General features: G+C 49.0%; 1 protein-coding gene and 1 pseudogene across 3 annotated transcripts in view; one reads left to right on the top strand and one right to left on the bottom strand.

Moving 5' to 3' along the window:
• Window positions 1-15,194, top strand: part of LOC147457739 (beta-glucosidase 4-like) — a 159,732-nt gene that overhangs the window by 27,301 nt on the left and 117,237 nt on the right. For all 3 annotated transcript variants that reach the window (XM_086512560.1, XM_086512562.1, XM_086512563.1), the window contains one exon: window positions 5,982-6,231. In XM_086512560.1, the coding sequence (XP_086368686.1) occupies window positions 5,982-6,231 (250 nt within the window). The remainder of the gene's footprint in view (window positions 1-5,981; window positions 6,232-15,194) is intronic.
• Window positions 2,123-4,668, bottom strand: LOC147457740 (uncharacterized; annotated as a pseudogene).

Below are 15,194 nucleotides of genomic sequence, written 5' to 3'. Positions count from 1 at the left end.
CCCCTTTTGCCATAGCCGTTCAGGGCGGTTCAAGGGGAGTGACTCAATGGGTGAGGCCCCTTTGTATTGAAGGTTGAAAAAGATGAGATGTGGGAGCAGGCGGGTATGCTGGGTGGGGGGTATCTATTAATTCCTGGCGGATTTGTTTGTGGGCAGACCTGACGGGTTCAGGTGGGCAGACGGGTTGGGTGTCCTGCTGTTGATGGGCAGAAAACCTGACGGGCAGGGGCAGTGGGAATAGACTCCAGCGCGCGCAGGCAGGCCCAAAACGGATGCTAAAAAGGCTGCGCGCAAGTATTTAGGCGCGCAAAACAGGCTGCACGCAGGTAGCTGGGCGCGCGCAGGCAGTGCCCAGGTGACGTGCAGTCAGCAGGTCATGGCGAGGGCGCAGCAGGTCATGGCGTGCAGTCAGAGAGAGAGAGAGAGAGAGAGAGAGAGAGAGAGAGAGAGAGAGAGAGAGAGAGAGAGAGAGAGAGAGATGAAAATGAAATGTTATATTAACATCTTTAGAAGGCCAGAATGACCTATGAGACCAGAAAGTTACAATGTGGTGGATCTGATACAAAGTCAGTAACAAAAATGACAAAATAAAATGACAGAATAAAATGATATGGAATCAGAATAAAATGCTAGAGAGAGAGAGAGAGAGAGAGAGAGAGAGAGAGAGAGAGAGAGAGAGAGAGAGAGAGAGAGAGAGAGAGAGAGAGAGAAATGAAATGATATATTTACGTCTACAAAAGGCCAAAATGACCTATGAGATCATCACGGTTACAAAATGGTGTATCTGATACACTCTGTAGAACTGACAAGATGAAAAAACTAGGAAAGAAAAACTAGACTGAAAGCTGTAGTGACAAGCTAGGGGGGGGGGGGGGGGGGCATTGACTAGAGACTCTCTAGCCAGTACAACAATCCAATGATACAAACTCATGCAAATGAAGAAGCTGAGGGTGAGGGAGCATCTGCACATCAAGGTCCCAAGATGTCCAGCATCGGCCGCTGGCGAATCTCATCAATGTCCTCCATAGTAAGCACTCTGGCTGGGCGTCTCCCATATCGTGCTAGAATGGTCCTGATCCTCTGATGAATCCTCCGTCGATGCAGTGATGATCCTCACAATCGTGGGCGTCTAGATCTCCCAAGCTCCATGGCCGTGTCAATCATTATACCTCTAGTGTAGGTAGGTCTTGGAGGCTGCTTTGGATTCTGCTCCTCTGACTGGCGCGTTTCCACACGAAAGAAATCAGTGATCTCCCTCTGTGACTGTCTCCCTCTATCTGATCTCCTCAAGAGGCTCTCTCTGTGTCTGCGCAGCTCTAGCAAGAATAGCCCAAGGCATCTCTGATCCTGGTACCTCATAACTCGAGACAGTGGCCCAAAACCATCCCTAAAGAGGCAATGAAAACGGCCTCGTATCTCATAGTAAACTGGGCAATGGCATATATACTGCAGCTCTATCTCTGGCTCCAAATGGCATAATTGACATATCCTGGCCTCTGCTGGTACTCTGCTAAATCTACCCACCTCAATCTCCAGCTGATGAGAAGATGTGTGTATCTGACCAATGGCACATTGTATGCCATATGACAGGTGTGTGTCCATGTAGCTAGGTCTAGTCACAAAACCGTCCTCTGTGAGCTGGAGAAGATGCTCCCTGTAGAAAGACATCTTCGTGCCTAGCTCATGGATCGGCTCTATCCAAGTCCTCCTGGTATCCAGCCGAGTCACATCCTGTCTGATGAGTCTGCTAACCTCTGTCCGAGTAAGAGACAAGGAGGGTGCATCCAGCGAATACTGGAAGGGTGGTAGCCTGTCCATGCTAAAACCATGAATCTGGAACCAAGAGGTCATCTGCGCATACCAACATGCTGTATCTCCCTGTGAAGCCAGCTGCCGAGAAGATTCCAGTGCTAAATGTGCATACCTGTCTCTGGGGAGCTCCCAGATGCTATGTAAAAAGGAGACTGATCTAGTGAGTGCCTCTACCACCAGCGGGGAAGCAGCCAGCTCTGCGCGGATAATCTCATGTGGTACTGAGGCTTTGGCTCTAATCATCCGCGAAATCATGGAAACCAGAGGTCTCTCCATGCATCTCCACCCATCAGTACTACTAGAGCGACTGCTATGAGCCACAGAAGGGCCCCATATATGTACTCCATATAGCATGGCTGAGGTCACTAAGGTATCGAAGAGCCAAAGCTTTGTACGAGGTTCTTGAAATTGGATCTGTGAGCACATCCTCTCTAATCTCCCCAAAGCTGCATGTGCTCTTGTCAGTCTCGTCTTTGCTGCTCTCCTCAAAGAAAACACTGGGCCCCTGAAGACCACCCCCAGGTATGAGGTATGTGTATGCATCTGTATACTCCACTGTCTCATGGCCATAAGTAAATGCAGGAGCTGACCGTCTGATCCACTGTGGTGTGGTGTTAAACACCATAACCTTGGTCTTGCCAAGGTTTACAGACATACCACTATCGTGAGCAAAATTATGTAAAGCATCCAGATGACGCTGCATCCCCTCTGGAGAATCAGAAATCAAGACAATATCATCCGCATATAACAGCAAGGAAATCCATGTGCCTGCCAACTGTGCTCCGCTGCCACCGTCCCTCTCTATGTAGTCTAAAACCTCATCAATGTACATCCCAAAGAGAGTAGGGGAGAGTGGGCATCCCTGTTTTACCCCAATGGTGGAGTGAACTAGACCAGACATACCCTCTGGAGTGCGTACCTGTCCAACTACTGTCCTGTACAGGGCCATAATCCCCCAAATCAGCTCTGTGGGCACACCCAGCTCATGTAATCTGTGCATCAACCTGGCTCTAGGGACCGTGTCAAAGGCTTTGCGGAAATCCACAAAGCTACAATAGATCCTCTTGCCGTGCGCTCTACCCTCCTCAATGATAGCTCTGAACGTCAGTATATGATCAAGAGTAGAGAGTCCCTTCCTGAAGCCTGCCCGTCCTAAAGCCCGTATGCCCTGTCTCTCTGCCCATCTACTGAGGTGATGCTCGATAATAGATGCATACAACCTAGCCAAAGTGTGTCCAATCATGATGGTACGGTAGTTCCCTGGCTCCATAGGGTCTCCTGCCTTGAAGATAGGCACAATAGTGGATAAGCTCCAAGTGCTAGGAAATCCCTCACACATGGCTCGGTTGAACATCACTGCAATCAACTCTGCAAGCATGTCTCTAGCATGCATAAAGTGTTCGGCCACCAAACCATCATGGTCATAAGCTCTCCCAGTCTTCATCCTGTCAAGGGCTTTCTTTACCATCTCAGCAGTGAAGAAAGTGCAAGTCTATGGACAAGGCTCTGGGGGATTAGGTAAGGACTGCTGCCCTGGGATCGAGTAGAGAGAGGTTGCATATGTACCCCAAGTCTCTGTAGATGTAATGGCAAGTGTAGAAGAATACTCGTGAAAACGCCTCCACGCCTCCCCCGAGTCCTGGCTCAAGAAAAGTTGATATAACTCCTCCTCGAGCAGAGCAAGATAAGCTCTCTTCTTTCGCCGTACTAGGCGTCGAAAGAGAACCTGCGTTTGTCTGTGTGTGATAATCCCTAAAAGTACCTCCCTCTGAAGTGTAGCTCGCATCTCTCTGCACTCATCATCATACCAGCTGTTCTGGGGCATACTCCCAGTGCGGTGTCTGGACTCAGGCTGGGTGTGAGGGTATGCCTGGACTGCTGCAGCATGTAGTGTATCTGTCAAGATTTGAGTGAACTCGTCTAGAGGGCGGCCTGGCTCCTCTGTACATAGGCGCCTGTAGATCCCATCCATATAAACTGAGTCAGTCTCTTGTGTAAAGGTGTAACGGGCATGTGTGGGTGGCCGTGCCAGAGATGCTGAACTGAAACGAAATGATATGGTGAGAGTCAGGAGTGCGTGGTCCACCGCTATACCAATAGGTCTGGAGCCGACCGTGAAGTCATGAATAGAAGATATGAAACTGGGCTAGGTCATAACATAGTCCACTGTACTGGCGCCATGCCTATGTGGGAAGCAAGTAAACCCCCCCCCGCCTCTGGAAATCTCTGCAAGCCATTCAAAATGGCAAGACCATGTGAAGTTCCCATTTCTACTAAGAATCTCCCGTACTCTGTGTGCTCCAAGTCCTGTGAAGCCCTAGACAAGCCCAAGTCGCTGGTCTCCAACTCCCTCATCATCTCCTCTGAAGTATCATAGAAAGCTGTCTGCATCTGAGCCGTCCTAGCATTGAAGTCACCCAACAAGATAATGTCACCATCTCTAGAGAACTCCCAGATATCATCATCTAAAACCGAGAAGGGGGACTGTCCTCTGGGCGTAGCATAGGCTGAAGTACTAGGAGGAAAGTAGCATATGGCAATGTAAAGAAATCGGCCAGTCTTTGCCCTCAGCCTCACCCACATATACCTGGCCTGCTCATCTCTGCGAACAATGTGTATGAGTGGTTGGAGCTCCTCCTTGAATAAGACAGCTACTCCTCCAGATCCCCGTCCTCTGAGCTCAGATCTAGTTTCTGCTTTGCATGTCGTCTCCCACCTATATCCAGATACATGTGGCATAAGCTGTCCCGGAGCCTGGTGTGTCTCTGAGTAAAAAACAATGTCTCTCCCAAAATAGCTGTCCTGAAATGCCCCCACATCCAACCGAAATGATCCATTGCAGTTCCATGTTGCCATATGAAGAGTGGTCCCATAGGTCTCGCACCGTCATGCGGAGCGGCGCTCTAAAATCACCACTCTCCCATCTCTATAGAAAGCAATCTTCCCCTTCTCTCTTGCCGCTTTAATCTCTGGCATGACCTCCTTCATGTGTGCGAGTTGTGCTAGCGTGAGGTCATCTCCAAGGAAGATACCTGTCTTCTTGAGAGTGGGTCTCTTCTTCAAAAATTCTTTCTTTGCCTCCATAGTTGGGAAGCGTAAAATGAGTGCTCTTTCCCTTGAAGATTCTCCCCCTCCTTCACTTCTTTTGCCCACTCTCCAAGCTCGCGTATGCAAAGGGCTTGTGATTCCCATCATGAGCAAGAGCTCCTTTGTTTCCTCCTCCACCTTGTCTCCATCTCTGAGCCCGGTTACACCTACATGTAGAGCTCTTGTCTTTCTTTTTTGTTCTTCTTCTAATGTCATGTTGATGATGGTGGATGGGGCTGTGAGACTATGTACTCCCCCTTTTCCTTTCTTTGCCACTTCAATCCACTTTTCTGCTTCCTCATCCTTCTTTTGTGTTCTAGTGAGAATATCAGCCCATGATGCAGCTTCCTTTGTCTTTTGATGCTCTTCTTCCTGGAGGGTTTTAATCTGCTCTTTAATTCTTTTCAGCTCCTCCACCATGCATGGCTGATTTTCTCCCTCATTTGTAGGTTTGCTTTTACAAAATGCGATTTCCTTGCGTAGTTCTTCAATCATTGCATCCTTCTCACCAATTGACTTTTGCATCTCGGTTTTCCATGTTTCCCAAGTGGCTTTTGCTTTATCCAGTTTCGCTTGCCAAGAAATCTCTACTGTTTGTACTTCAGCTCTCACAAAGTGTTGCATTTAAGCTTTGAAAGCATTGGACAAATCGACCTTGTGTTCTTCAATAGCACTGTAAACCTCCTTCTCGAAATTTGCTCTCATAGCACTCATCTCCGCTCTAATCATGATCTGAACCTTCCCGTACATGTGTTCGTCTTTGAACTTGGCGGCCTTTTTTGCTCTCAGCAGGCTTGGTGACAGGATACCTTCTCGTTGCCTTGTTCGTTGGAAGGTATGCTTTGCCTTTGGTGGAGTGGTGAAGAGGTCACCCTCCTCCTGTGTACCTGGCGTTGGACTAGACATAGGGAAGTTCTCAGGTTGTATGGAAGAGAGAGAGAGAGGAGGGGGGGGGGGATTAGAAGAGATGCCTGCGCTGCATACCCTGAAACCTGCGCTGCCGCTGAGAGAGAGAGAGAGAGAGAGAGAGAGAGAGAGAGAGAGAGAGAGAGAGAGAGAGCTAATAATTTCATTTGCTTCAGGAAATATTTTGCAAAGTACGCAGACACTTGCTTTGCTGCTTTTGGAGATCGAGTCAAGTTCTGGATTACATTAAATGAGCCTCTTCAGTTTGCATACAGTGGCCATGGTACTGGTGAACATGCACCTGGAAGGTGTTCAGACAGGTCTTGGTCTCCAGTAGGAGATTCACATACAGAACCCTATATTGCAGCCCATAATGCTCTGCTAGCGCATGCTGCAGCTGTTGACATTTACAACAAAAAGTACAAGGTAATCTTGCTTGTAGGTTTCAGCATTTGAATTCTTTTTAACTGTTTTATGGGCTTGCCTTCTAGATGGCCCAAAAGTCCTTTAGTCTTGCTGTTTTTAAACATTTTGATCCCATCTTGCAAGTATTCTGGCAAGTTCACAAAGAGGCTGATTCCATTTTTAAAGAATTCTTTGTAGCCTAGCTAGGCTTGAGTAAAAGGGAAAACTGTTTGATAATTGGCGTTGAAGAAGTCATACAAGGTGAAAGGGAAAAGATGATAATCAGCTTGTGAAACAAATTCTGTATTTGACGAAAATGGATGTGAACCTGGTTTTCTCCGTAACGCAAATTTTACCCAAGTTATACGGCCTTATACTGGTGGACGAGCTGTAAGCAGCTACCATTGTGTAAACTCAGGACTACCACAATATAGTCACACATCCTAACCAATTGGTCTACACATGCTCAGTATTCAATAAAATGTGTCCTTCACAAGGAGAGTTGTTTTTGATGCTCAGTGATGAATAGGCGAGAGGACCCAGTGAGCGAACAATGGGAGGAAGTTAGTTTGCAGGCTACACAGTAAGGGTGTAAAGACTGCACCACTTCTCTGCTGAATTTGTAGGTCACTGCAACTGCCCCCTACCATGCGGCCTGCTCTGCCAGCTTCTGTAACTCCCCTGCCATTTCCCTGAAATTCAACCGCATTGCATAGCATGCAACTTTACAACCTTCCTCCTTTCACGTTTTCATCATGTTGACATAATTAGTTATGTCTCAGAGGCCATGTAGGCCCTCTAAAGATGTTTTTAAAGTCTGTGACGGGAGGCTAAGTCAGCCTCTCACTTCAAAACCTCGGTGTCAAGAGGAGGAGGGACCACAAACACGATCACCATATCCAATGCTCTCTGATGACATTCTCTAGTATGTTGAGTGGGTGGGGTGTTCTTATTAGGGAGTCTCAACATGGGAAATGTATGAAATTGATGACTTTTAAAGCTGGCAGTAGTGTTTTATAGTAGTTGCACATGGTGAGAGTCCAACGAAAAGGTGGTTCTAAGTGTCCATGAGCAATTGAAAAGGTGTTCTGGATGGCACATGGGCAGTTGGAAAGATGTTCCAGGTGGCTATATGGACCAGAGTACGAGAGCAGTACACAAGGACTTGACTTCCAATGGGGGTGATAAGACTTTGGCATGTGAAGATACACATCGCTTCTACATTTTGTTAGGCTTGCCAAACAAAGCAACCGTAACTCCTTGAGAAACAACCCTCTCAGTGCTTGACCACGTGTGGACAAGTGGCCTAGTATAAAAAAGTTGTAGGCGAATCTGGTCTCGGAATACTTGAGGAGGGAGAGGCTGCTTCTCTTACTGAGCTCATGCCAAAGCTGCACATTTTGGTGTTTGAACACGAAGGAGACCGATTGATTGGTGTCCTCAATGGTGGGTGGGTGCAATCCATGAAAAGATGCCTATATCCTTTAATGGTTTATTGAGGCAATGGGCCATGCAAAATGAGAAGGTGATGGACAAGTACCTGCTCTCAATGATAGCCCTTGCTGCTCTATAGGTTGCCTCGCCATGTGCAACCATACCGGCCACGTTCTCCAGTCAAATGATATCTTTAGTGGTTGCACAATTGGCGGAAAGCACACCAGTGGACTTCACACTTCCGAATGCATCATGAGATTTGACGAAGTACATCTCTCCCCTAGAATAGGTGACCATTTCGTGGATAGGCCTTTTGGTGTGTTTCTCTAGCCATGGATGAGGAGAGAGACTCCATGAATCTCCCATAGAGCCCTTGTACCTCCATCAAGCGAGAGGTGAAAAGAAGTGCACCTAAAACTTTCCAGGAGGAAGCAATTAAATTCGCACAAATTTATGAAGATAATACTCGCTTGACAACCTCTAATTCCACTCAGACTGAGCCCAGGTCCACAGATAAAGGGGTATCACAACCTTTTTTAAAAGGAAAAAGGAAATTTCCATTTAATAAGGAGGGTAAACCACCGCTTGAAAAGAGGCTAGTAACAGGAGCTAGGTTGAACCAAGAGGACTTTGCAGAGGCTAAATATGAAAACTGATGCTTCACTTGTCTGTCACCCGCAAAGGAATTGTCCAAAGAAAAAAAGAAAAAAGGACGATGAAAGGGGTAAGGTCTTGACAAGAACCATAAAGATAGGCTAATCCATGTGGTCTAAACACTTTCGATAAATGGTAATGAAAAGTATAAATTTATAAAAGTGTTGCATGAGGACAAAGAGCATCATTGTTGTTTGTCAACTAGCATGTGGAAATCAAGTTTTGGTCCACATGAACCGGTGGAAATGCATTGATTTGTAAATGGGAAAAGGGTTAGAGTCTTCATAGATGACTCTGCCATACGTAATTTTGTGGACTTTGCTCTTATCAAGAAATTAAAACTTTCTCAACAACCAAGTGCTCACCGATATGTCGTTTCCATGATGCACAAAAGATATGGGATACACTGGTATCCAATTTGGAACTTGAGATACAAGGATATAAATACATGCTTGACTTTCAAATTATGAATATGGATCGTGTGGACTTGGTTTTGGGAAGGGAATGGTTGTGGGGACTAGGACCTTTTGTGAACTTTGCTCTTATCAAGAAATTAAAACTTTCTCAACAACCAAGTGCTCATTGATATGTCGTTTCCATCATGCACAAAAGATATGGGATACACTGGTATCCAATTTTGAAGTTGAGATACAAGGATATAAATACATGCTAGGCTTTCAAATTATGAATATGGATCGTGTGGACTTGGTTTTGGGAAGGGAATGGTTGTGGGGACTAGGACCTTTTAGAAGGAGGTACCAACAAAACTCACTAGAATTTGAAAAAGAAGGTAAAAAGTTTGTTATATAAGGTGAGCATTATGTACAGAATAGTCCTTTGATATGTTCTCTTGAGTTGCAAAAGCTTGTAAATAAAAGTTTTTGTGATGTATTTATGCTTTGTGTCTATCTATTGTAAATAAGAACTCCGATGTGGAAATGAAAGATGAGGTTTCTTACTCGTCTTTTCTTCTCATAGCGATTATGAAAGTCTTGCTAGAAGAGTTTGAAGATGTTTTTCCTATTGATTTGCCGAACGGTTTTACCTCCTGAAAGAGGTAAAGTAGATCATGCTATTGATTTAGTTAGAGATGCAAAACTTGTCTAAACCACCTTATAGACTAGGCCAAGCACAACACTCATAAGTAGAAAAACAATTGCCAGACTATGTAGATAAAGCTTTTATTAAAGCAAACAATTCTCCATGGGCCTCACTAATCTTATTGGTAATTCACCAATGTCGACTTTTGAGCATTAAACAATCTCACAATCAAGAATAGGTTCCCTGTGCCTAGAATGGAAGATCTTTTTGATCAATTAGAGGGAGTCGAATATTTTACCAAACTCGACTTGCGATCGGGTTATGATCAACTTAAAATGAAGGCTGAAGATGTTGCAAAAACAGCCTTAAAGACTAGATATGGGCATTATGAGTTTTTGGTTATGCATTTTGGGCTTACCAATGCAACAGCTGTCACAAGTCTGTGGCAACTAACTTTACTTGTTGATTTCTTTTTTTTTTTTCCGAGAAAAAGATCCTTCTATTAGTTAATGGAAACTGCCCATAGGGCTACATCCACCTCTGCAAGAGAGGGCTACAACAAGCATGATGGGGAGACTCTCCCAATGAAAAAACAGCATATATACAATGAGGCTAAATTAAGAGATGGGAGGAGGGAACAGCCACACAGGTGGACAGTAGTGCCATCTGAGCACCCCCTGGACTATGGTGTAGAGAGGCCCAGGGTGCCAGAATCCAAGGAAAGCCTCGCGGCGCTCCCGCATGCGGTCGGAGCTACCCTGTAGTTCCTCAAGTTGTCCTCTGAGAGTATGGATCAGCTCTAGCCAAAAGTCACGAACAGTCTCTGCTGGTGGCACAGGGCGAGCCTCAAAGATGCGGAAACAGCGGGCCCGCCAGATGAACCAAAGTGTCAGGCCACTGATGAGCTCCCAACACTCCTCTCTCTCACTGCACCACTCCTGTGGAGTAAGCTCTGTAGCAAGTTGAAGTGTAGGTCGCCCCCCCTGCATCACTATCATCCTGCTGGTGGAAGATAGCTCAAACTGAAGTGTTGGGCCCGTGAGTGTGGACCAAGCCGCTGCCCCCCAAGTGTATTGTCGAGCCGTGGATAGAGCAGGCATCAGCTGAAGAACTCGTAGCCACACCTGCTTGGCCGAGGGACAGTCCCAAAGACAATGACGCTGACTCTCCACCAACTGGTCATAGGCTGCACATGCGGCCGAGAGACCACTATGCACAAGCCAACTCCCTACTGCTGTAGCTTTGTGTGCAACCAGCCACTGAAACAAAGTGACGCGCCTCGGCTGTCTGCAGTCCCACAGCCTCTGCCAAAAGGTTGCCAAGAAATCGACTGTGAGGCCCTCCTCCTGCCAATGACGTGCTGCAACGTGGCGGGCCTCTCTCTGTGCTGCAAGTATATGACGTCCAAGCCGAACAGTGTACTGAAAGAAGGGGACTCCTGGGCGGTCTGCAGAAGAGAAGGGGTCCCTCCATAGCCACTCACCAAGATCCAACTGTACTCGTGCCAGTGGACAACACTCCCAAGCCCATAGCCTCCAGTGTCCAGTCTCAAGAGCTGCTGGGTCAGGGTCTATGACGCAAGTCCTCCCACAGATGCCCACAACTCAGATCCTTTGGAAACAACACTTTGCTACCTGCGGGGCCTCTACTGCAACTCGTTGTAATCGTCCCCCACCCTGAAGCTCGAAGAATTGGGCTGGGACAGTCTCTGAGCAGTCCCTGACTGAAAGGAGAACCTCCATTGTGAAGGCTGAGGGCTCCCATCCACCGGGGTGCTACTGGCTCGAGAGGCGTGAGCCACTGAGCTCGAACTGACTCTGAGATGTCCTGACACATGCTCTGCACCCCTCTCATGCCCTGTAGAGCTGGAAACCCTGCACCTCCTCTGACAAACCTGTGAACTCTAGCCAGTCACCTAGAGAGCGCGCTGGACCTGCTGCCATGGGACCCCAAGAAACATGAGGCCGACTCCCAACCAAGTGGCCTCTCTGAGTGCTAACCATGGGGTTCTAGACGAGGGGCTGCCGTAGGCGCTCCTCCGTGCACGTCGACTGTCTCTGCTCTAGGCCACGCCGTAAGAGCTCCCAAGATCGAAGCAAACTCACAGCGAAGCGATCCTCCAGTCTCCTGCTCAAACCAACTCGGCGCAACTCTGTAAAGATCCATCTGGTCGAAGGTTGCCAAGGGCCTCCTGATTGAGGCACCCTCGCACGAAGCCTCTGTAGCAAGAACTCCTTCCAGGGCTCCTCGCCTGGAAGAAGTCCTCTGACGACGAACTTTCCAAGAAGGGCTCTGCTCTGCTGTGCTGGATCAATGATCCCAAGCCCTCCCTGAGAACAAGGAAGTGTGATGACCGACCAAGCCACCTTGGCTCGGGCAATCTGAGTGTCACGACCTGACCAAAGGAAGTTCCCGATCAGCCTCTCTACCTGGCTAATAGAAGAACTCGAGAAGATCCAGCAAGAAGTGATGTACCACATAGTCGCCAACAACACCTCGTTGGCAACTACTACTCTACCAGCGAGCGAAAGTCGCGCTGAGCTCCAATATAACAGCTTTCTCCTGATGGACAGGAGAAGAGGAGCAATCTGCTGCTCGGGGGACAAGTCCAAACCAACGTGACAACCGAAGTACCGAACTGCAGTCCCTGGGGGAATCCACCTGAAACCCTCTCCTGGCATCCAATCTGGCATAGGAGCACTGCCAACCGAGAAAGCCACTGTCTTTCTCCAGTTGATCAGTGCGCCCGATGCACAACAGAAGGTTTCCAAAGCCTGCTCACATCTGTGTAGATTGGCCTCCTGGCCCTCTAAGTACAAGGCTGAGTCGTCGGCAAACCCAGCGTCCAGAAGCTCATCTCCCCGAATAGGGAGTGCTAAGCCCCTCAGACCAACCTGTTGTGACACCAAAAATCTGCTCATCGCCTCCGCATAGAACAGAAAGAGAAAGGGGGCAAGAGGACAACCCTTTCTGACCGATCGTGTGAGCATGAAGCGCTCACCTCTACCTCCTGCCAAAAGCAATTGACTGTGAGCCTGTCTGTACAAAGCTGACACCCCTTTGATCCAAGCATCTGAGAAGCCCGTCCTGCGCAGAGTGCCCTCTAGAAAGTTCCAGTCAACTCTGTCGTATGCCTTCTCAAAATCGAGAAGAAGAATCACAAGGTCCTCCCCACGGAGCCATGCCAGGGCAGAAGCCTCCCAGAAAGTGAAGATGTTGTCAAGGATACTGCGTTCCTTGACAAAACCTGTCTGAGTCCCATGTATAAGGCTCTCCAAAAGTGGCTGAATCCTCAAACTCAGAGCCTTGGCAAGAATTTTGTAGGCTGAGTTGAGGATGGTGATGGGGCGCCACTGTCGAATCTCATCCAAGGAGCCACCCTCCTTTGGAATGAGGTAAATCAGGCCCTCACTCATGCTATCCGGCATCACTCTTGTGTGCAGAATGTACTGAAAGGCACTACAAAGATCTGGGCCAAGTCGATCCCAGTACTCCAAGAAGAAGCTGGGAGTCAGCCCATCCTCACCTGGACAGCTACCACGAGGGAGGGCCCTATGAGCCGTGTGCAGCTCCTCAAGCTGAAGAGGCATCTCTAGCCTCTGGCGCATCTCCTCAGTCACAAGACAAGGCATCTGTGCCCAAACCTGCTCCCTTCATGCATCCTGCCGCTCTGACTGGGGCTCAGCCGACAGTAACTCACGGTAAAAGTCAGTAGCAAGTGCACGCATATCCTCGGGCTCACAAACAACTGACCCATGGGGTCTCCTCAACTGATTGACCTTGGCATGCGAGTGCCGAGGTTCCACTGTCTCAAAAAAGCACCTGTCACTCTGTCACCCACTTGAGTCCATTGAGATGCCTGTCGGTGAAAGGCAAACTCATGACGCCTCTCCTCTGTGCAAGCAAGCTCCTGTCGAGTCTGCTGTAACTGCTCCTCCAACCATGGACTGTCTGGATGCTGCTCTTGCATCCTCTGTAGTGAAGCAATGCGTCGTCTGAGACGCTGCTCCTCCTCTCTCGCTCTGCAGCCCGTCGAGCCAGAGACTCCAGGAGAAAAAAGTGGCTAAGCTGAGCTAGGCCTAAGGCCACTCTATCTGCAGGTAGAGCCTGGCTGTCCATGCCCTCTGTCCAGAGAGCCTCTACCCTCTCTCTGAGTGCTGAGTCCAACAAGACCCGCTCTGGGATGCGAAGCATCGTGCTCCCACTCCTCTGCCTGTCTGCCACTGTGAGGATCACTGGTGCATGGTTCGAGAAGGATGTCCCTGCCAGGATGTCCACTGATCCCCCCAAGTCACTGAAGTGGTCACTAGTGTAGTAGCGATCTATCCGCGATAGATTCACTCCTCCCACTCTGCGGTCCGACACTCTGCGGTCCGATCTAGAGAAGGCAAGACTCGCTGGAGGCCTCACAAAGCCAAAGTGCTGCCATGTATCCGAGACCCTCAAAGTCATACACAACCTCTCCCAAGCTGCTAACTCGACTCCATGCACAGTAGCATGGCTGCCTCCAATCCTGTTAGAAGGGTCCTCCAACATGTTGAAGTCCCCTCCTACACACCAATGGTCAGCCTGTGGCAAAGACTCAACAATCTGTGACCAAAACTCTGCACGAGCACTCGCCACGTTGGGCGCATAGATGTTCAGGAAGCCCACAAGGCCACCCTGAGCCTGCATAGTAATCCACTGAGCTCTGCCTGACACAATAATCCCTCTGCCCACAATGGCCTGCTGCAATGAGTCCGCAATAGTCATACATACCCCACCCTGGATGCCTCAAGGTCCAAAAGCAGCTGACCAAAAGGTATCATATCGTCCACTCAAAATTTGACCACATCGCCGAATGCGGCTCTCAGACAGATGGTGCTCCTGAAGCATAAGGAGATCAATCTCTCCTCCCACAAGGCAACGCTGAAGCTCTTGACGCAATCGACCCCGCTGTCGTTGAAACTTGGGCCCACCTAGTCGCTGCACTCTGCACGAGACGATCCTCATGGGGAGCGAGAGAGAACAGATGCTGCCGCAGCAGCAAGACGTGCTATGTTCGAGGCTGGCTTGGATGGGGAGTAATCCGCATCTGAGCGTCCTCTAGATAGGCGAGACCGGAGTGAGTGCCTAGCCCAAGCCCAAGCAGAGCGAGCCGTGCGTACAGCAATCTCCTCTGTCCAGGAGTCCTCATGAATGTATACATAGCAAGGCAAACACTGCGTATCAGCAAAAAAGTACACCACAATGTGCCTACATCCTGCTGAGTCTGGGGGTGTCACCACAAACTTGGCCAGTGGCCACAAAGTCTGCAGCAAATCTGTAACTCCAAGTTCTCCCATGTGGTGAGAGAACTCGAGAACCTATGTATGCAACCATCCCACCACTGTGTCGAGGGACCACTTTGTCTCGGCCCTACCACAGAGGAGGAAGGAGAAACCAACTGCTGAGTCCAAGGCCTCTCTCCTCCTAGCGGCGAGGAACAAAGCATGGACCCTGAAGCAGGCTGCCTCGTGGTCTTCTGCGGAATCGCCGAGAAAGCGAGTGAACCCGTAGTCGAAGAAATCCCAGCGGCGTCGGAGGTCAATGCTCGTCAGACCACGAGGGAAAGCTGCAAGGGAAGATGTCTGAATCTGCAAAGGGGGCCGCAAGAAGGGCTGACCCTCTCTCGCTAGGCGACCCCTGGCAAAGGCACTGCCAAGAGATCTCCTAGCCGCCGGCGAGGGACCAGTCTCCTGAGTCGACTGTGGAACTGGAGCAGGAGGAGGGGGAGAAGGAGCTGGGGGGGCGAGGGGAAGAGGAGCGGGGTGGCGCGACAGAGGTAGAGAGGCGAGGAGGGGAGTGGACGGGAGCAGAGGGCGGGGGGGAGGATG

The sequence above is a fragment of the Adiantum capillus-veneris genome, chromosome 5 (assembly GCF_014529385.1).
Source record: "Adiantum capillus-veneris isolate H3 chromosome 5, ASM1452938v2, whole genome shotgun sequence".
Classification (NCBI taxonomy): domain Eukaryota; kingdom Viridiplantae; phylum Streptophyta; class Polypodiopsida; order Polypodiales; family Pteridaceae; genus Adiantum; species Adiantum capillus-veneris.
This window is presented reverse-complemented; position numbering and strand designations above follow the sequence as displayed.